Here is a 21,548-nt window from a genome sequence, read left to right on the forward strand (position 1 = left end):
CTCCACCTACATCTACCTCTCTGTCTCCTTCATCCAAATGCTCAAGGCACTTATGCCAGTTGCGGTTTACTCCATCGGGGTTTTGAATACAGGGAGAGGTGAAAACAAAGGGGGTCTTTAGAATATAGGGTCCAAATATACGAGTTTTGATTACAGGGAGAGGTGAAATTAGGAGTTTTGAATATAGGGTCCAAATATTAATTTTCACAAAACTCTCCCTTTTGATCTTGTTTTTCTTTCATTTTTGTACTATTTTTTGTTTTGGCACTTGAACAAAATCTAAAACCCTAAATCGAGAACAGACACAAATACCTTGATTTTTTTTACTGAAACTACCTTCCCTAGCTTCGATGTTGCAAAACTTATGTTTTCTCCCCCTCTAGACACTCCAAACCATGAAGAACACGTTGATATCACCACAGGTCTCTCTCTCGAAAAGTTTCTGAGTTTTTGGTGTTTTGATTCGCGTTATGTTGTGTTTTGGGGTTAAGAGGTGTTTTTGTAACGGTTGGGCTTGGGGTGGGTTACGGAGATTGATGGAAACATACCACAGGTGGGTTAAGTAATACTTTTCAAATCACGGGTAGGCAAAATGATTTTCGCCCAAACCACAGGTGGGTTATGTGTAATTATCCCATTAATTAAATTTTATGTACAATTTCTCCACACAAAAAAAAAAAAAATACGTAGACTTGTGTTGATTGAAAAGGAAAATAGTTAAACTTACGTAGTTGGCTAACTTGATTCATGGTGTCTTTTTGTGGAAAACCCCAAAAAATTTCCAAATTCAAAAACTTTTTGAGAGGAAAGATAAAAGATATAGAAAATATTAAAGAGTAATTGATGTAAAATAAATAAATAAATTGGAGGGTCCATGACTACTGCAAAGCCCCACCCCACTCCATAAAATTCTACTTTTTGTTAATTTGTCCTACAATCAGTACAATTTTTTGAATGAAACCTATTTCATTAATAAAAATATACTTGAAATTACAGCTAAATTTATCCCATCAAATCAAATAAATTTTTAGAAAAAATTGAATGATATATCCAAGTGTTTAACAAGATAATTACAAAAAAAAAAAAAAAAAAAAAATCATAGAATAACACATAGAACCACATTGATTAGAATAAAAGAAGCTAATATTGATATGTTATTTAAATAGTAGAGTTTTAGGGTATGAAAAAATTACAATTATAACCCTTAGCAACACGAGCGAGGCGGGGGCAAGACGGGGTGGGTCTAAAAAGTCTAAACCCATCCCCGTCCCTCCCTGTGGTGCAGGGCTAAAATCTTGCCCCATCCCCGCCCCATCACCTTTGTGGAGCGGGAAAAACCCGCAAGGGGTGAAGCAAGGGAGGGACGGGTTAAGTAGGGTAGAGCAAAATTGCCATCCCCAGGAAAGAGTAGGTCTTTAACTGCTACCAACCCCAACCTCTTTTAATATACCAACCATTCAAATCAATGACTACCCAATATGTAATTATTGTTGAAGACCAAGCGAGTAAGTCAAATTTTCTTTAACAATTCAAATTTAGATTTGGAAATAAAAATTAGTTAGATGTATAAAAATATAATTAATATTTTTTTTATATAAATTATCATTGTGGTTGCACGATTTTCCTGGCCCAACTTATGTTGATTAGGCCTTGGCCCAAAGCGCAACCCACAATAAATATTTGTAGAGGATGGGTCAAAGAACTTAGCCTCAGTGAACTTGTTCGGTTTAATGCATGGATAGTATTGTTTGCAAAAAGAAAATAAAAACACAAGAATGGATATTTCTCAAGTATGATTTTATTTCTTTTTGTTCCTGATACAGTTCTCCCGTCCCCTTCTTTGAGGGACTTCACTACATTATATAGTTCTCTTCTTTTCATCTCAACCTTACACCTGTTGATCATCTAAGCATCCACTTGAGCACCTGTCCCATCAGACGCCCTCATCAGTCCCTTCGTGAGTTGCAGAGGCCAAGGCGGTACTGTTCAGGTGTCTTTTCCTCATTAATGCGGCCAAGAGGGTGGTTGGGGCGCAATTAATGTGGTGGTAGCCTTCCATGAGATATTTTGGATTTAATTCTTTTTATATGTTGTGAAGATGAGCTGAAATGGCTGGGGAAAGTTCCTCGTCTGGGCTTCATGATGTCCGAGGAGGAGTTTCTCCTCGGACAGGTTTCCTTGGCGCTATTGGGATTGAGTAACGCTTCATATGAGTCTTCTCTTCGGCCAGGACGCTCCTCGGCTGGGCCTGAGTTTGGAATAGTCCATCATTTTTGGGCCGGGCCCCACAATCATTTATCAATTTCCTCAATCAGGAATATTCGGGTAAATTAGCTAGACCTGAAAACATAATTAGCTTTCCCCTATTATCACCATATATTTATGCAATACATTTAACCACTCAACTCATTAATTCCAAAAAAAAAAACTCTAACTACAAAAGGATAGTAATACCTTAATAATAATAATAATAATAATAATAATATATATATATATATAATAAATTAAAAAAAAAGAAAAAAAAAAAGAGGGTAGTTTACGGAACTTCCAAAAGAATATTAGAAATGAACAAATTTTATAGCAAATTAGTAAGAAAGCCAATTGTATTAAGAGTAATGCTATGAATACATAAAAATGCACAATTTGGTGCACAACTCGTCACGTGGCTATTTGTGAGTGGTGGAGGTGTGATGGTGGTTCATGTGAGGACACACTTACACCACTTACAACTTGCCACGTGGTGCGTTGTGGCACAAAGTTATGTATTTTTATGTGTCCCTAGCATTACTCTTGTATTAACGAAACTTGACATGTTTTTAAAGTGGACTATTTTAAGAAAATGTTTTTCAAAAAAGAAAAAAAATTAATATTTTGACAGCCATAATAGTGATATCAAGAATTTTTTGAAATAGTTTATTAATAATTGCCTGAAGGGTACTTGTTAACATAACTAATATTAATAAATTATTTTAAGAAAATTTTGATATCACTTTAATGAGAAATATAAAAAATCATTAAAAAAATGTAATTGTTTCTTAGATTCATCTCTTAAGATTTTGCAATGTGGTTTTTTTTTCTCAAAAGAAGAAAATATATATTTTTAGTTAAGTAATAACATGACTGAATCTTAAGAAAGAGGAACCTAAATTACAGAACCTAAGGTACTATACCTAAGTTTTTAGTATATTTCTAAAAATATTTTCTAAACTAATGCACTTGGGACATCAATTAACTTGTTCCTGTAATATAAAATTAAGAGATATGTGTGATTTGAATTTCAAAAGAGCTAAGCAAAGATTATATGATTTTTAATACTAATATTTGAAGTTAATAGATGTAAACTAAGGTTTTTTTTTTTTGTTTTTGTTTTTGTTTTTTTTTTTTTTAAGAAGGAGAACTATAGTATTATTCAACAAAAATAGGTACATCAGTTAAGATTACATTGTTGAGATGTGGAGGAACATCCTTCATCTATACAGAAAATTAACTTGATAATATATTTAGCATGTCTAGTAATGTTATGAACGATAGAATTACCCTGACATCTAATATGGAGAAACTTAACAGCAGCAAAATTATTTGTGAGAAACTTAGCTTCATCAACCAAGTGTCCGTAGGCAGCAAGAGAGGAACTTTCAATCTTCAAAGCGTTGATAATTAAGCTGTGTTTGTGTGATTTGAATTTCAAAAGAGCTAAGCCAAGCAAACATTATATGATTTTTAATAGGCAAAAATCTAAATCTAACCCTCTAACTTTCAGCTTTTTTATTTCAATCATCTAACTTTCAATTTCGTCATTTCAATTCTCGAACTTTCAGTTTTTGTCAATCTAGTATTCTGTTAGAGCTTAGTTAGCTGCTGCCGTTAAGGGTGCTAAAACAACACCATTTTGACTTTTTTTTTTTTTTTTTTTTATATATAAATTTTGGAATTAAAAGAAAAAAAGAAAAAAAAAACATTTAAGGGGTCGTCCCCCTTCCCCTGAAATCAAAACAAAGAAGAAAATGTGTCATCTATACGGGCCATCTATAGCCGCATTTAAAAATGTCCTAGTTTAAGTTTCCTAATAAACTATGCATAGTAGGAAGAAAAACGCTTGATTTAGCATTATACGTATTGATCTAAGTAGCATACACAACACCATACATGCATGTGATATATATAATGGACTACATTTATATGTATCAATGTATTTTTTTTTTTAAATGGAATATTAGTGTATCTATTAATTGGTCTAACCCTAATGATTGTTCTTAGAAATGACAAGGTTTGGTTTTAGAGAACAAAATGAAGGAAAATAGGAATAAGGATAGTTGGGTGAATTGGCAATGGATGAGAGAGACTTAAAATTTATTTATTTTGTTGAAAAGAGAAACTTAAAATTAAACTATGTATAGGGGTCCACATATATATATGGGTGCAATATCGTTGTGAGAATATGGTTGAATTCTTGGTAAGGACAAAGGACGTGGCAAGCTTAAGTTTTAGATGAGATGTGTTTTAGGAAACATCTCCTAATGGTGAAATTGAATTCTTTCTGAGACGACAGCTTGTCATTCTTTCTCTTTCAGTGATCAGAGAATTATTTTATGGTGCATGTGATGTTAGCAGCATAGTTTTCAAAACTGGACTGGACCGGACCGGGAGGTCGAACCGTGAAAATCGAAAATCGGGATGAAAACCAGTTTTTTAAGCATAAAGAACCGGATTTTTTATTAATTCCGTGAACCACTAAAACTGGAGTTGGACCATACGAACCGGTGAGAACCGTACGGTCCAACCCCTTAGCAATTTTTTTTTTAAAAAAAAAACAACTTAACACAATTTTATTATACTTAATTAAATTATCAATCTCTTACAATGAATAAAAAAAATTATAATTAAAATCCTTCAAAGATATTCAACTTTACTTCAAAAATTAATCATAAATTTTAATGTTTTCATTGTTATTATTTTATTTTATTAACTTTCTTATTTAATTATTAAATATATGCTTAAAAATCATTAAATATATTGTCAATTTTGCTAGTTTTATAAATTTAATATCTATATTTAGGCTTTAATTAATTATGACGTCATCACGGTTCGACCCCGATTCGACCTCGGTTCGATCTCAAAAACCTTAAACCTCTCCCTTTTACGGTTCAATGAACGGTCTGGGTTTGAAAACTTTGGTTAGCAGATGTTTGGCTACCGTAAGGAGAATCATGTTCCTGTAATACCAAATCAGCAGCTGTTTTGGTGTTTCATCATCAATAAATGATTGAACATGTCTTAAAAAAACACATCAACTTACTCCACTAGGTACATAAACAGTCAAAATAATTGTCTTCGTACAAGCTTGAAGCCATCAGTATTGAATAAATATCAAAATATCGGCAAAATATCTGTGAAATATTAGTGCATAAAGATCACAGGAATAGTGAAGGCCTCGACTATGTCATTCTCATCACATCCAAATAGCTTAATATATAAAGTATCACTAGGGGTGAATGCGGTCCAGGTAGTGCTTAGTTCTCGTTGACCCCAAAATGGATTAATTGAGCAAGAGGAAAAATGTGAAGCAAAATGACAATTCTAGAATCATTTCCAATAGGTAATTATGAAGTAAGAGATTAAAAGAAATAATATCCATTATGAGTACGAAGCAAAGTTGGGTACTATGGTACCTCAGAGAATAACTGATGTGGATTAAGGAGCTACAAGGATGAGAGAAAAACCAATATGAAAGAAATTTTAACAGTACTGAGGACTTCATTACCTAACAACAAAACTAGACATTAATTATAAAGTATGCCCCTAGATTTGATTTGTTATGTCCAAATTAAGCTTTTAAAGTTTGAAAAATGGGCAAAAACGTTGGATATATTTGTCAATGTGTATCTGATTAAAACAAATTTTCCTTAACAAGAAATACCACATACTAGAAATGAGGCAGACATCCTCCATTTGAATATAATGGCTGAAAACATCTTTCATTATTATGCCATAGTATGTGGACTGAACACTAAGATATAACATGATAACCATCTGTAGCCATTCATGACTAGGCAATTAACATCCACTTGAGGATATATACTTGCTTTTTCTAGAAGCATATATATGGGTCACAAGACAACTTTGATTGGATTGGATTGGACTATCAAATTACTGATGTGAAAGTCTCCAAATGAATGGTGAGCTTAGCAGTGAGGGCATGTGAAAAGGTTCAATGGTTACTGTATGGAAAAGTTAGCAAGAGCAGCTAACTTGTATATATTCTTTTAGAGAGATATTCTAGATATATGTCATACAGGAAGGATTAAGGATATAGAAATCTCATTTTAAGGCTATAACTAAGGATATTTACATTGGGAAATACATATGGATTAAAGATTTTGCTCTTAATTAGTAGGACCTCTATCCATAGAAAAATTTCTCTGAATGTCTAAAACACTGCTTAGCCTATTTCCTATGTTCTGATCATATCTATATTGCAAATAATTTTATTCAAGTTTGAGCTTTCTGGATGCATCAAGGCTTCTATATAGTGTTTGACTAATATGACATTAGTAAATTATTGGTGAGTCCATAGCAGGGTATGAATTACATATTAGTCTATCCCATTAAATTATGTAACCAAGGAAAGCATACATCAACAATAATAAAATATTTAGCATGAAAAAATTTTACATGAAAGTGACACAAGCATAATTTAAAGCACAACTGCTCATGGGGAAGAGTTGGGCTTTTATAAAACAAAAGTACATCCATCCAAAAGTAAGAGATCACGGGAAGATAAACCCAAAAGTATGTAAGAGAATGTGAATGCTTTATTAGTTTATACAAATTTTTTACATCCAGCTTCAATGAAAAGTGTCAAAAAAGTAATTTTCACTTGTTCTTTTTTTTTTTTTTTTTTAATACAGATTAGTCAACAAATTGAGACTTTTATGAGGATAGATTTTTGTAAATAAAAATCAATGCAATATGAAGATAAAGTTAAAGCACTCCCTACCTAAAGAAAAATTTAAAAACGATCTACGCTAAGTAATTACTTTCATGAAGAGATGACAATGAGATCCCAACAATAAAATAATGCTACTTGACTAGACTTGCCAAACCCACCCTGCAGTTATGATCACAGTTATGGTTCCAGCACAAGCCATGCCTAAATAACCATGGTTGAAGAAAATCAAAATATTCAGGATTCCAACCGTAGAATGACATCAAAATAAGCCATAATGCATTACATACAATTATAATCATCCAGGTAGTTAACAGAAACATGTATCCTGTTAGCTACAAACTAAAGATCCTTCATGTAATATCACACTCATAACATGTTGTGGGTGTGAATGTGATTCTACAAAAACACTAAATACTGCCTCATCTCTTAGACCTACTGAAAGTTCAATTAGTGTATAAAACACCCTTGAACGTTTAGACGCCCAATAACAAAAATACCGATTCAAGCTTTATGACAAACAATAAGTGTGCGGAAAATGAACACAAGCTATAAACAGAATTGGTAAACAATCTAAGCCAATTAAAATCACATCCACGGCAAAAAATAAAAGGCAAAGATTGAGGGAAGAGAGATGCAAACACAAGGACAACACAACGATGTGTTATCGAAGAGGAAACCGAAGCCCGAAGAGGAAACCGAAGCCCTCGGCGTAAAACCTCTCTGCTGCCCTCCAAGCGGTAAGTAATCCACTAGAAAATGTAGTTGGGATACATGAACAGCAATAGACCCTCCAAGCCTAATCTACCCAGTGTACATAAGCCTTCCAAGCTTCTTGCTCCAACGAGGTTGCTCCGAACCTATTTCTTTTCTAACTTCCCTGATTTCGCTACTTGACCATAGCATCAACCAATGTGAAATTGGTTCCTTCCTAACTGCTTCTCAGAACACCAAACAGCCCTCTCACATAAATGGATATGGTGAGAAAAGGTTTTGGTAAAAGGCCTCTCAAGGATTTAACAATGGAGAGGAAGAGAGTAGAGGAATTTGAAAAGTCTCTTTTGTGAAGATTGTGGATAAATCAATCTTGTTTTACTCTAGGGTTACTCTCTGGAAGCTCTCTTACTTTGGTGGGTATGAGGGGTATTTATACTTGGGTGAGAATGGAATGTGAAGAGTCAGGTTTTTCAAAACAAGGCTGGCTCGCAGCTTGACTGAGTCGCAAGATCCAGTCGCGAGATAACTGAACGGCCAGTTGTTCTATTTTGTCCTATAGTGCTCTAGCTAGCATGATGCTTCAACTTCTGGCATGCCTGGCACGTATGCAACTTCTGGCGGCTTGCAGCCGTGAGTCACCCGCGAGATCCAATCGCGAGTCTCCGTTTTTCTTGCACATTCTGGAGCATTTCTTCACACTATCTCACTCACTACGCTTACAAAAATCCCACCTAAATACAGAGTTACTAATTGCTAAAATACAAGAAAATTTTGCACGAAATAAAACCAACAAGATGGTTGATTAAATTCAACCTTACACCTACTTTAACCTTGCTCATGAGAAACCCCATCACGGAACACAATTAGACAGCATATGATATATACAATACTAATTTGGTCCCAAAACTAATTTCTTTTCTCCAATCAGGCAAATTTTCATAGACTTCCCACAAAACCAAACATATCCAAAGCAGTAAAAACAAATATTCAAGTCAAGCACAATTGGAATTACAAATGAATTCATCAAGAAAAAACCCTAAAAAAAAAAAAAAAAAAAAAAAAAAAACACATTCAAACCCTAGAATATAACCAAACAAAACCAAAAAAAGCAACAAAATTGAGCATAAAAACATTCAAATGAAGCTAATTCAAAAACCCTAAATCTCCAAAATCTAACCAGATGTATCATATCTAAGAAGAAATTCATGAATAAAAACAAAACCCGAAGACCATTCAATAGATCCAGAATTACGAATCAAATAATTGGAGATCGCAAAATTGAATATCGAAATTTGAAGGAAAGAGAGAAAAAGGGGGGTGAACTCGCCTGAGTCGACTTGGTGATTGAGAACTCGCTAGTGTTTTTTTAAAGATCTTAGAAAGTGGTTTGGGAATGGAAGAAGACTCTCTCACTTTTTATAGGATGATGAATCGGGTCAGCGATAGTGCGTGGGTCGGCGATGATGTGTGAGCTTCAGCGATGGTGCGTGAGCTTCAGTGGTGGCGATGAGGAGGTTGATGAATCAGTGAGAGTTTGTGGATGAGGATGATGGGAATTAGTGAAGCTAAAGCCTTTGTGGAGGATGAGAGTTTGAGCGCTGTTTGTGAGAGCTGACAACTTAAGAAGAAGAGAAGAAAGAAAAGAAAAACGTGGCTATGGAGGCTGATGAAATAGGGTTTGTCCATTGTTTACTATGCTATTTATAAAAAGCCTAAAGCTGCATTTTTAACTTGCGGCTATAGGCAAAACCTGAAGCCACGTTTAAGAAATGCATCCTCATCCCAAACTAAAGCCGCGTTTTAAATGCGTGGCTTCAGACGCGTTCTATGGCTGCATGTTTAAAACGCGGCCTCTCGTGTGTGCTTTAAGCCGCGTTTAAAAAATGAGGCTTCAAAAAACGCGGCCTAAGACCCGCGTGTTTTGTAGTGAAAGGAGCTAAATTAAATTTGGGTGCATTTTAATAGCCACAAAAGTCATGCAGCCAAACCAAATTTTCAGAGAGCTTCATTGATCATCCAAGCCTAGAAACACAATGGATATCTAGTTAGTTTTGTAGACTGATTCAACATATGACCAAAAAGGTCATGAAACATATCAAGGAGCTACCAATGAAAGGCCAAACAAGCTCCAATCAAGCCTATACATGTCTTAATTCACAAAAAAAGCACTTCATGGATATCAAACCAGATCACATGATGCCAACCACCAATGGTTGATGTAGCATGGATCAGTGTAAATGGGCACTTTACAATCATAAAACTAGTGAATTTTGGGTATGAATCATTCGAGAAAGAACCCAAGTGTTTGTAGAATCATTCAACCAGCTTTCTGGTTGGGTATGAATCATTTGACTAGGGGAAGGGGAACAACGACGATGTTCCCCTTAAATGTTTTCTTTCTTTGTTTCTTTTTTTCTTTTTCTTTTTTTAATAGATTTTTCTTATTTTCTTTAAATTTTGAAATTTAAAAAAAAAAAAAAAAAAAAAAAAAAAGAAGAAGAAGAAGAAGAAGAAGAAAAAGCCAAAACGGCGTCATTTCAGCACCCTTAATGGTAACAACTAATTGAGTTCTAAGGGAATACTAAATTGACAAAAATTGAAAGTTAAAGGACTGAAATGACAAAACTGAAAATTAAAGAACTGAAATAAAGAATGCTAAAAGTTAGATGGTCAATTTTGAATTTTTACCTTTTTAATATTAATATTTTTAGGCATGTTTTGTTTTGTTTATCGGGGGTGTTCTCTTTAACGTGTATTACTATTGCTCAGACGGAGTGAAGCATGTCATTTTTGGCTTTTTGTTGGTGATCTTCTAATGTTAATTTTTGTGGTGGCTCTCTCTCTCTCTCTCTCTCATGTGGGACCGCCTTTGTTGTTTACATTTAAATTTGTGATCGTCGGTACAAAGTTTGAGGTTGACATATTCTAATTTGTAACATGACTTGACATTATTTTTATGTGTGTGTTTTGTTTTGGTGTATGATTTTAAAGGAGTTTAGCTTACTTCTAGTAATTTTTTAAATGAAAATTTCTTTTATTTTAATGAAAAACTGTCACATCATTTATCAACTAAATAAAGAGTAGAGATTAAAATCCACTATCATTTGCCATTGTATATTTAAAAAAAAAGGACATATCTAGTTTAAAAAGTAGGAGATAAGCTAAACCCATTTTAAAATATTATATGTACACTCTAAATTTAAATAGTTTATTCCTTAAATTTTGAATATTTTTTAATAAACACAATAGAATTTGAATTTATAGTTTCCATTTTTGCTATTTACCATTAGCTCAAGATATCCATTGATTTTCGGATGTAAATGAAGTTTGAAGTTCAAACCCCATATATATTACTAGTCTCATCAAACTTGCTTTGCAAATGTGATGAGCATTTTTTTTTTTTTTTGGTCTAGTGTCATAATTTCCTTTTTAATTTTTTTTTTGGATAAGTTTGTTTTGAAGACATGATTAGTAGGGAGTGTCCTATTTTGTAGGTATTTTAAGTGGAGTTGGAGATATATTTTTACCGGATTGTCCTCAAGTTTTTTCCCTATTAAACCTAAAGTTTAGAGGTATTTTTGAACCACATAAAAAACTAGTCCAAAGAGGAGAATACTCTTATAAATAGTATAGATAACCTTAAATATATGTACATAAATGAGCAATGTTGCAAAAAAAAAAAAAAAAAAAAAAATTACTCTTGCCATTTTTACCACTCTTTAACTGATTACAATGTTTTATGTTTGAAACAAATATCAAATATCCTTAAATACATGAATTTCTTTCCATTTTAAAACAATTGTTTAATATTTTAATTGCTTGAAGAATAGGAGACCTGATAAGGAATTGCTCAAATATGGATATTATTTTAATTTATTTTTATATCAAATTGCTATCTTTTTAAGTTTCCGTTTAGGAATTTATGCTATAGAAGTAATTCTTAGGTATTCTCGAAGTATGGAGAATGGTGCTTCCTCCTTTCACATTCATGGTGGGGTCCACACATTAAATTCATAGTGGGGTCTACCATGAATGTGAGAGGAGGGAGCACCATTTCTTCGTATTCCAAGAGTACCTAAAAATTAATGTAATTTTTATCCACACTTAAAAATACTAACAAGCTAAACACCCGATTGAGCATCTTAAAGTCATTTTTTTTTTTATCAAGTGTTTCTTTAATTCTTTTGAAAAAATTATAAAATCATAACATTCATAGAAATTAAATATCAGTATATAACAAAACTAGACTATATTTACAATTACAATAAATAATATTCATAGAAATTAAATATAATAAAATCACTATAAGAAACCATAAAAAATTAAATAGAATTTAAATTCAACTAGATTATACAACTATAGTAAAAATAAATAAATTCATAAGATAAATAAATAGAAATTAAAACTGAAATAGAACAGAAAACAAAGAAGAAAAAGAAAGAAGAAGAATTTTGTAACATTGAATGGACTGTGAAAGAGAATGAGTGCTAAGAAAAGAAAAAATATTTTATTTTATTTTATTATAAATGTTGTGTTTATCACACACACTCTAATACACATAAACTATTATACACATATTTTTGAATTAAAATAATAAGTTGAAGACAATTCAAGTTTTAAAAACATGTATTAAACTTACGATTTCAGTTTAAAAAATAATTAAATGTGTAATAATGTGTATATAACATGATTAGTATAATAGTGTTTTTTTATAAAGAACGTAGAGCTATAAGGTGGCAAAGAACCGTAGAGAGTTAGATATCACATTGGAGGGTAGAACCATAAAGTGGCATAGAATTCTTGTTGAGGGTTTTTTGCTTTTTTTATTATTATTTTTTATTTTTTATTTTTGGCTAATTAGAATTCTAGAAGAGTTAGATATCACGATGGCCGTTACAACTATAAAGTGGCTTAGAATTCTAGAAGGTGGATATCACGTGAGAGGGTAGACACTTTTTCTTTTTTTAAACAAAACTACCTTTTGCTTATGGGTGAAAAGTTGAGAATTTGAAGTATTGAAGAATAAAAAATAAAATAAAATAAGAGGAGAAGAAAAGAGGATATCACTAAAAAATAAAGATTGATAAGAACAAAAAAGAAAAAGAAAAATTGAAAAAAAAAATTGTTGGTTTTTTTGGGGTTAATTTACACCTCAAATGCCACTTTTAGAAGTATTAGATGATTACTCTTTTTTTTTTTTTTTTAAATTACTTTTTTGAAAGTTTTTATCAAATACTTGGATTAAAAAAAAAAATTTAAAAAAACTTAGCACTTTTTAAAATTACCACTTTTTAAAAAAGCATAATTTCAAAAAACTAAACCAAACTTCCCATATATATATTTTGAGATTAGAATTGGTAAACTTAAAACTAGTTGAAGATAAAAAATGAGTATGAAAAATGCTAGAGCTTCAATTTTTTTTTTTTTTTTTTTTTTTTTTTTTTACATAAAATTGATGTGATAAAGTAGTTATTGGTAAATGAAAAAGTTATCTGAGTAGAAGGTTAGACGAGAACTAATAATGATGGACTATAACAATAGTTTGTAAAAATATTGTAAAATAGTTTCTGCTTGTTGCATTATTCAATGAAAAATGTTAAAGACAGAAATTATTTTACAATATTTTTACAAAATGTTGATATGAAAAATTCTTACTAGTTCTCAATTGGACCGACTACTAATATCATATTTTTACTTATAATAACCACTCACCACATGGGCTAGCATAAATGTCCCATGGGACGTGGGACAATGACTACCACACGTAAGTTCCTTTTTTTTTTTTTCTCAAAATAAAAAAATAACCACTCATCACATTAACTATTTGTAAAAAAATTTTAAAAATAGTTTTTACATATAATATTAATCAATATTAAATCAACAAATCTGATCTAGAAAAATCCACTCCATCCACTAACCCATATTTTCTCCAGTCAATTATGTTTTCAGCTTTATCATTTTGTCCTTATTCTCTCTTTCCCATTCCCATTTCCCATTAAGATCTTTTCAGCAAAAAATAAAAATAAAAAAAATAAAAATAAATCCCATCAGGATCCCTCTCTGATTATGAAAAAAATTCAGGATCCCTCTCTAATTTTTACTTTCTTCTTCACCACTTATTAAAGTCCCCAGCCATGGCCGAATGATTCCACGAACCACCCGCCACAGCCTGGATTCATTTTATCTCTTTCTTGCATTGAAGAAAAGAAGAAGAAGAAAGGGATAATGAATATGTAGTAGGAAAATGTCAGAGATAATGAATTTTTTACACAAAAATTTAAATGGATGATGTCATAAATGATTTAAATAAAAAAATAATATTTGTTGTAAGTTTGTTGAGAATTAGTAAGAAATTACAGTAAAAAAATTAGTTATAATAATAATTTATAAAATATCGTGTGAGAGAAATATATAAAATAACAAAATTGGTGCCACGGCTTACCAACCTGCCAACTTGGGGGAACAAATTGTGCCAGCATTACTCCTATATATATCGACATGATTGTAGCATATAAGGAACATAGCAATATTGCACGATTACTCAGCGATAGCTCTCTCTCTCTCTGCTTCTAGTGTTCTCCTCGTTTCTCCTCAATCCTCATCAATGGCTTCAGCAATGTCCATGAAGGCATCAACTGTTCATCCACCAAAGATAACAACCGTGAAAGCACTAGTTGAATCAGCTGGCTCCTCCTCCATCCCTTCGTTTTACAACTTCACCCCTTATCTCCGTGATGAACCAATAGCCGGTGATGCACCAATAGCCAGTGATGCAGAAGATTCAGTCCCCATTATCGACATCTCTCTTCTTGTTTCTGGTACTCCTGAAGAACAGTCCCAAATCACCCATCAACTCAGCAAAGCCTGCTCAGATTGGGGCTGCTTCATGGTACAGTTTATCTTATCTGTTTTGAGCTTTCTATTAATATTTTTTAAACGTGTCTTAAGTTTTTGCATGTTACTGAGATTTGATGAGGGTCGTATTAGGTGATTAATCATGATGTGACGGAGAGTCTGATAAAGGCAATGATAGCTTCGTTTCAAGAATTTTTCGACTTGCCAGAGGAGGAGAAGAAAGAGTATCAGGGAAACCATGTCATGGATCCAATCAGGTGTGGTACAGGCTTTAATCCTTCAATGGATAAAGCAAACTTTTGGAGAGATTTTCTCAAGTGCTTCGCCCATCCTGAATTTCATACACCCAACAAACCAGCTGGGTTCAGGTACATTTCTTTTCATTTCAGATTTAACCTCCTAAATCATCACATATTATGAATAAAAAAATCAAGTTCTAAAGTATTAAGAATCTGTTATGATTCTAATGTCGTACTTTGCTTAAGTGTAAGTTTAAGGATATGTATATAAATTTTTTACCATACTTCTCTTGTAAGTCGGTTTTCAAAGGTGAATTCAATCCACGAGTTTGTAACATTTAGTATTAAAGCCAACTGCCAAGGTTAATATAGAGACTGGAGTGTTCCACATTGCTTAAATGTAAATTTAAACACTTGTATATAAGTTTTTGGACACTTTTCCATAATAAGAGTTTTCAAGGGTAAGTTCTACCCATAAGTTTGTATACAACGTTATATGCAATTTGTTCAATCTACTTAAACTAAGAATTTTCCTTCTTTTAATTATGATAAATTTATTTTTCAATTAAAATTTCAATAATAATAATTTGGTCATGGCCAATGCAATTCATAATGAATGGTTTATTTATATTTTTGTTGACACAGTGAGATTGCAAGGGAGTTCAGCAAAAAAAACCGGGAAGTAGTAATAATATTACTGAAAGCTATATCAAAGAGCTTGGGGTTAGAAGAGAGCTACGTAGAAAAGGCTGCCAATTTCGAGTTGGGTTTTCAATTGCTCGCTGCTAACTATTATCCAACTTGTCCAGAGCCAGAGAAAGCAATTGGCATCCCCGCTCACTATGACCATGGTCTGTTAACCACTTTGGTAAATAATGGCGTCTCTGGCCTTCAAGTAAAGCATAACGAAAAATGGTTTAATGTCAATATCCCTGCCAATGTACTCTTTGTTCAAGTTGCTGATCACTTGGAGGTACCATTCTATCATGCTTCTTGAACTCCATTTTTACTTGTCCACATGTGTTATTCATTTTCTCATTATCTTTCTCAATTAATCTTTTTATTAAGCAACTATGCCAGCTAAAGTTAACTAGTCAGATCGGTTTGATACAATTTTAGGTTTAAGGTGCACCTTAAACATTAATTGTCATTCACACACACACATATATATATATATTTATCCTTGAATTTTTTAAAAGAGAGGGGGGGGGGGGGGGGGGGGGGGAGTATTTTTTTCTTCCGTTTATGAGGTTGGTTCAATTTTGTTACTTAAATTTGTGCACCCTTAAATATGTGGTTGGTTCGATTTTAGTCTCGTAAATATGGGTTGCTTCAACATTCCATTAGTCACGTAATAAAAAAAAAAGACAAAATTGTTCACTTTGTATAATTTCAAGGACTAAATAAAAACACTGACTTGTTAACAAATGTTGCTGTGTGAGAGAGAGAGAGAGAGAGAGAGGGGTATGTTTTTTACTTCCAGCCGAATCTGAACTACTTTCTGAAAACTTTTTTTATTTTTTTAATTTACGAGGACTAAGGTCTAAAAACACACAAAATTAAAATTATATAGTTTTCTTCCATTTGAAACACAGAAATTTTCTAAATACCCGAAAGGAGGAGTTAGCCGTGTTAAGTAGCCTAAATGGCCAAAATGAAGAACTAACCCTATAAATAAATAAATAATTAAAAATAGGTAAATGATCGTAACAGTGAAGCGAATACACGAATGAGGGTTGATCATTTTCTTTTTTCTTTATATGTGTGTGTAATTATATAAATTTTTATTTAAATATCATTTGGCTTTATGTTTTTCACTTATCATGTTCTTGACATATGAATATTTAACTAAATGAACAATTTTTTGAATTAAAATCTAAATTTTCTGAATATGATGTTTCCCTGCAAGATTTTGAGCAATGGCAAGTACAAGAGTATTGCACACCGGGCACTTGTGAATAACAAAGCTACAAGGATGTCCATAGCTCTGGCACATGGACCAGAACTAGACATAGTTATGAGGCCAGCACCAGAGTTAGTTGACAATGAAAGTGATCAACCTGCATATGTTGAAATGACATATAGGAAATTTTTGGAATTGCAGCAAACTGGGAGGCTGAGATCTAAATTCCAGTCGGATATTGAACAAAGCAAAGCAGTTTGAGCTAGTTTTTTTTTTTGAGAAAGTGCAGTTTGAGCTAGTTGATTGGTTTACAGAGCCAATTTCTCAATTTAGTGCTTGATAATAATAATAATGAATAAATGTTGGACAATTTGGTTTAATTTCAAATTTTAAATTTGAGAGTTGAAAACTTAACTTAGACCAAATTTAAAATTTTCAGCCATGTTGTTCTCATGTTAGTTAGATAGTTTTTTTTTTTTTTTTTTTTTTTTTTTTTTTTTGAGCATATGCTCATATGTTTGTTGAATTTAATATTTAGTAATAAATTTTGTTGGCTTGTTGCTATCTATGCTACAGTTACTATGTATTAAATGTCATATTTAGCACATAATCCTTTTTTTTTTTTAACTTACATAAGTAATTCTTATTAATGTATTTATCTATGATACCTTATATTAGCATCTCTTTATCCAACATTATAGACAGGATAGTATTAATATTATAAATTTAACTGTATTATCTTTATAGATTGATATGTCAATTTTTAAACACACAAAAAAAAAAAAAAAAAAAAACCTAAGATATATATATATATATATATATATATGTATGTATGTATATAATTTTGTTGATATGCCACAAATCACATTCACTACTACGTACGTCATCCATGTCCAAAGTAGCGTAACAAGGCTACTATATCATCATATGGAAGATTGTAATAAGAAATCTCTTTAGGAATGTCTTGATGTTATTCTAGCTATTGTAACCCAATAGATACTTGCTTTAAAAACTTAGAAAACATAGAGTTTCAACCTATGGCATGCTTTTGTGATTTTTGCTTTTTATCATCGATCAAGATACCAATCGGTTTTTTCTTGTAAGTAGAGAAATTGAACCCTAAATCTCTTATTCAACCATCAAATATTTTATCAATTGAGTTAACTAGAACCCACCACTAAGCAATCAACTAGTTAATTCTTCAACGAATGAAAATTTGATTACAAGTAGGTATTTATAGAATCATAAAAATATTCTATTGACCAACATGACCTCATCATAATGTTTCTATTATTTCACATGTGCATTAATAATTATTCCAATATGTGTTAAATGTGATTAACATGATTGGAATTGTAACTAACATGTTGATGCCCACTTTGGCAAGGAGGCCCAATAATAGGAAGAAGCTCAACAATATGGGAGGAAATAAAGAAGAAAAATTAGCAAATTGAGAAGAAAACCATTAAACCCGAATGACTGGAATAATGGACCATAGGCTTGTAAAATAGCAAAAGGGCATCAAAGAAAACAAGCGGGCCCAAAGAAGCCCAAAGAAAGAAGTAGTAAACCCATAAGCATTATGAGAAATGGAAAGCAAGCAAGAATGGGCCGAAGGAGGCCAAAGGAAGGAATTAAGTAAATAGGGCTTGGTGAAAATGCATATAAACCCCGAAAGTAAAGGATATGGTAACTTGGGCCGGGGAAGCCCAAAAGACTTAGCAAAAGCCCATGGGAATGAAGGATTGGAATGGGCCAGGGATGCCCAGGAAATGAAATGGGTTGAGTATGCCTAATAGAATAAAATGGGTCAAAGAAGCCCGAAAGCAATGAAATGGGCCATGAAAGCCCAAAACAGCATGAGTACAAGCCCAATGATAGTACTGGGCTACAGGAATTAAGCAAAAGGAAAGCATATAGCACGTCCAAAAGAGGCCCAGCAAGCACAAGTTAAATAATAACATTGCAGGAACAACGAGGTGGCATGGCAGAAGTGTCAATCAACCCACAAAAAGGTTAAGGGATGGATTGAAGAAGGAAAGGCCCACGACCAAGCAAAATGCAGTCCAGGAAAGAAGTAAGACATAAAGAATGAAAGCTCGGAGACTCATCCACGCCACAAAAGGTCAGAGTAGCAGAACGTGCAGACAAGCCATTGGGTTATGGCAAACACATGAACAGCAGACAAGCTATGGACACACATGGAAGTGGAGCATGCACAATGCTCAGGCACCACCCACTTGTACCCAGCCAATATAGGAGTGGTGGGCCATGGGTCAGATGTAAGAGAGGGTATAGTTTGGTGGTGGGGAGAAGGGGAAAGCCTATTCTGGGGTTCCTGCTCAAGCTCTTTTGAGGGAAATATCCTACTAGGATGACATATCACCTAAAAGAGGGAAAGTTGAGCTAGAATCACTAGGTGCATGCCATAGGGGATAGTAAGAGAGAATGCCCATTCTTATTCGGATGGGAATGCCACGGTGAGCAAGAAAACAAAATAAAACTCTTTTGTTTAGGAATGGGATGTGGCACAGCCAGTACAGGTAAGTGGTGATGATTGGGCAGCTGACAGAGCAGTGGGTGGTCTTGAAAGGATAGCTATATTAGGAAAAAAGTGGTTAAAGGACAAAACAATAAATACCCATCATGACAGGCAGTATGAAAAAAGGGTCTTAACTGTGCATAGTGGGGGGCAGAACAAGGGAGAACGGAGGAGAATAGAGAAAAGGGGAAGAAAAACACAAAAGATAAAAAAAAAATAATAATAATTAAAAAAAAAAAAAAAAAAGAGAAAAAGAAGTAATAAAAGGAGTGAAAGATAAGAGGGAAAACAGAAAACTTAGAGAGGAAAAGGGAACTAGAGAGGAAAAATAGAGAGTGAGCAAGAGTGTGATAGTAGGCATGCACCAATAGGTTGTTCCTTTCTCTCCCTCTAAAAGCCTACTCTCTAGTGAGGATTAAAGAATTTAAGGAAAAGCCATCTAGGCCCATTCCCTCAAAGTGGGCAATTTTTGTGGCAGGACGCCCTAGTGAGATTGCCCACATTGAAGGGTGGTTCCCTTCTTGGACTTGACTCCGTTGAGAAATCAAGCACAGCAGACTAACTATCCTTCCTTTTTATTTTGTGGATTAAGCATTAATATTATTTCCTTTTATTTTTGTCACTGTTATTAACTCATTTTTGCTGCATTTATATCACTACATTATCTCCTCCTTTACTAAGATCATGATTTAGCTTTTTTTTCCTTCCTGGTTAACAGTAAACATATTCTTATTATTGTCATATTACACCTGCCTGCCTTAACTTTTTTGTAACAATTTCCTTTGCCATAAGCATGTGTCCAAGGTCTTAACAAAGAGGTTCTAGCTTGTGCACAAGCTGGCTTGGGGTGTGTTATAGTCAAGCCAATTCTGTCTCTCCTACCCAGAATCATTAGGCTGCAACATGGCAGGAAACAGCCCAGCCTACAGTTGCAAAAAAAGCCCACCACACTAACTAACTAACTAACTAAATGCAATATTACAACAATTATTATCCAATTTCTAACACTTTTAACATCAATTTTCTTGTGTTAAAATGTAGACACTTTTATCAATATGGGTCATTCTCCTGTACCCCTTTTTTTTTTTAGGGGGTATGGTACCTACATAAGTCTTACCCATTAGATTTACTTATTTTAATCTTAGCCATTTGTATAATTTTAATAGAGTATTAGTTACTGGTCAGTCAGGTTAATGTATAAAACCAAAAAAAGAAAAAAAAATACGATTCTTCTTCTCTCTCGCACCACATCTAATCTGAAGCAAGTTCTTGTGGGTTCTTCTCTTTTGTCGTCTCTTCTTTCCAACCTTCATCACTAATGCTCTTGGATGAATCACTGAATCTATTTTTTTGCCATCCTATGTCTAGGTTTATTTGTGCTCTATGGGTTTCGTTTGATTTGTTTAAGAATTGTCTGTGGATTTTGTTATTTGTTTATGATTTTTCTGTGGGTTTTGTTTAATTTGTTTCTAATTTTTTGTGGGTTTTTATTTTCTGTAAGGATAAGAACTGGGTTGGTTTAGTTTTGTTAAGAAATTGTTGATTTTTTTTTTCTTTTGGGAGTTCAAGGTTGGAATAGTGGAAATGCAAAGTGTTTGATGAAATTCTTCTATAAGCTGGGAATTCCAGGAGCTACTTGTATGAGTTAGTGATACAAATTTTTAAAGCTGTAGCTATAAAAAATATTTGAAATACAGACTTTAACATCTTTTTTTTCTTCTTTTATTTGATCAAGAAATTATCAAAATCTTAAGGTTGAAAGTGGTACTAAATTTCTTTTTCTTTTTTTTTCTTTTTTTTTTTTAATGTCTTTGCCCTTCATGTGTTTGTTGGGTGTTTCTTAGATCTTGTTGGCTTTTGTCTCAAATTTTACAGGTTTCGGGTACACTAGGTCATAGGCTTGGACCCCTGGTTAGCTTCAAACCAACGGATCTGGTTTGCTGTAGAACACTACATACAGGCAAGGTATACACATATACATGTACATATATTCTTTACATTTGTGTTTGATTGTTTTGGTTAGATTGTATTAGTTGTATAATTGTATTGCTATAAATGGTGATTAAATTACTAGAATGAGTTAGAAATAGTCCACTATACTTTGCACCTTCAATTTTGAAGTATCAATTTTATCCCTTGGTCAATCAACTGGTAGTATCAATTTTTGCTTTTGGTATTTCAAAAAGGTAAAGTCTTTGGCTTATTTTGGTTTTGATTGTTGATTTTATTCATTCCTGGATATTGAAAGATTATTGTAAAATTTTCATGGGTATTTTGTTTTGTTTTGTTTTGTTTGGATTTGTCCATGCGGTTCTATATCTATTGGTAAGGCTAGGAGTGACAATT

At 32.9% G+C, this 21,548-nt stretch overlaps 1 protein-coding gene across 2 annotated transcripts in view; it reads left to right on the forward strand.

Annotated features, from left to right (window-relative positions):
• Positions 1 to 14,197: 14,197 nt before the first annotated feature.
• The window catches only part of LOC126706775 (2-oxoglutarate-dependent dioxygenase 19-like), an 84,790-nt gene continuing 77,439 nt past the window's right edge, over positions 14,198 to 21,548 (forward strand). The window contains exons 1-4 of one of the 2 annotated variants that reach the window (XM_050406323.1): positions 14,268 to 14,552; positions 14,651 to 14,886; positions 15,403 to 15,730; positions 16,667 to 17,040. In XM_050406323.1, coding sequence (XP_050262280.1) covers positions 14,268 to 14,552; positions 14,651 to 14,886; positions 15,403 to 15,730; positions 16,667 to 16,921 — 1,104 coding nt within the window. In that variant the 3' untranslated portion in view covers positions 16,922 to 17,040. Of the gene's footprint in view, positions 14,553 to 14,650; positions 14,887 to 15,402; positions 15,731 to 16,666; positions 17,041 to 21,548 lie in introns of those variants that run through there. The other variant, XM_050406326.1, reaches the window with a different exon arrangement.

This window comes from Quercus robur, chromosome 11 (assembly GCF_932294415.1).
Source record: "Quercus robur chromosome 11, dhQueRobu3.1, whole genome shotgun sequence".
NCBI lineage: Eukaryota > Viridiplantae > Streptophyta > Magnoliopsida > Fagales > Fagaceae > Quercus > Quercus robur.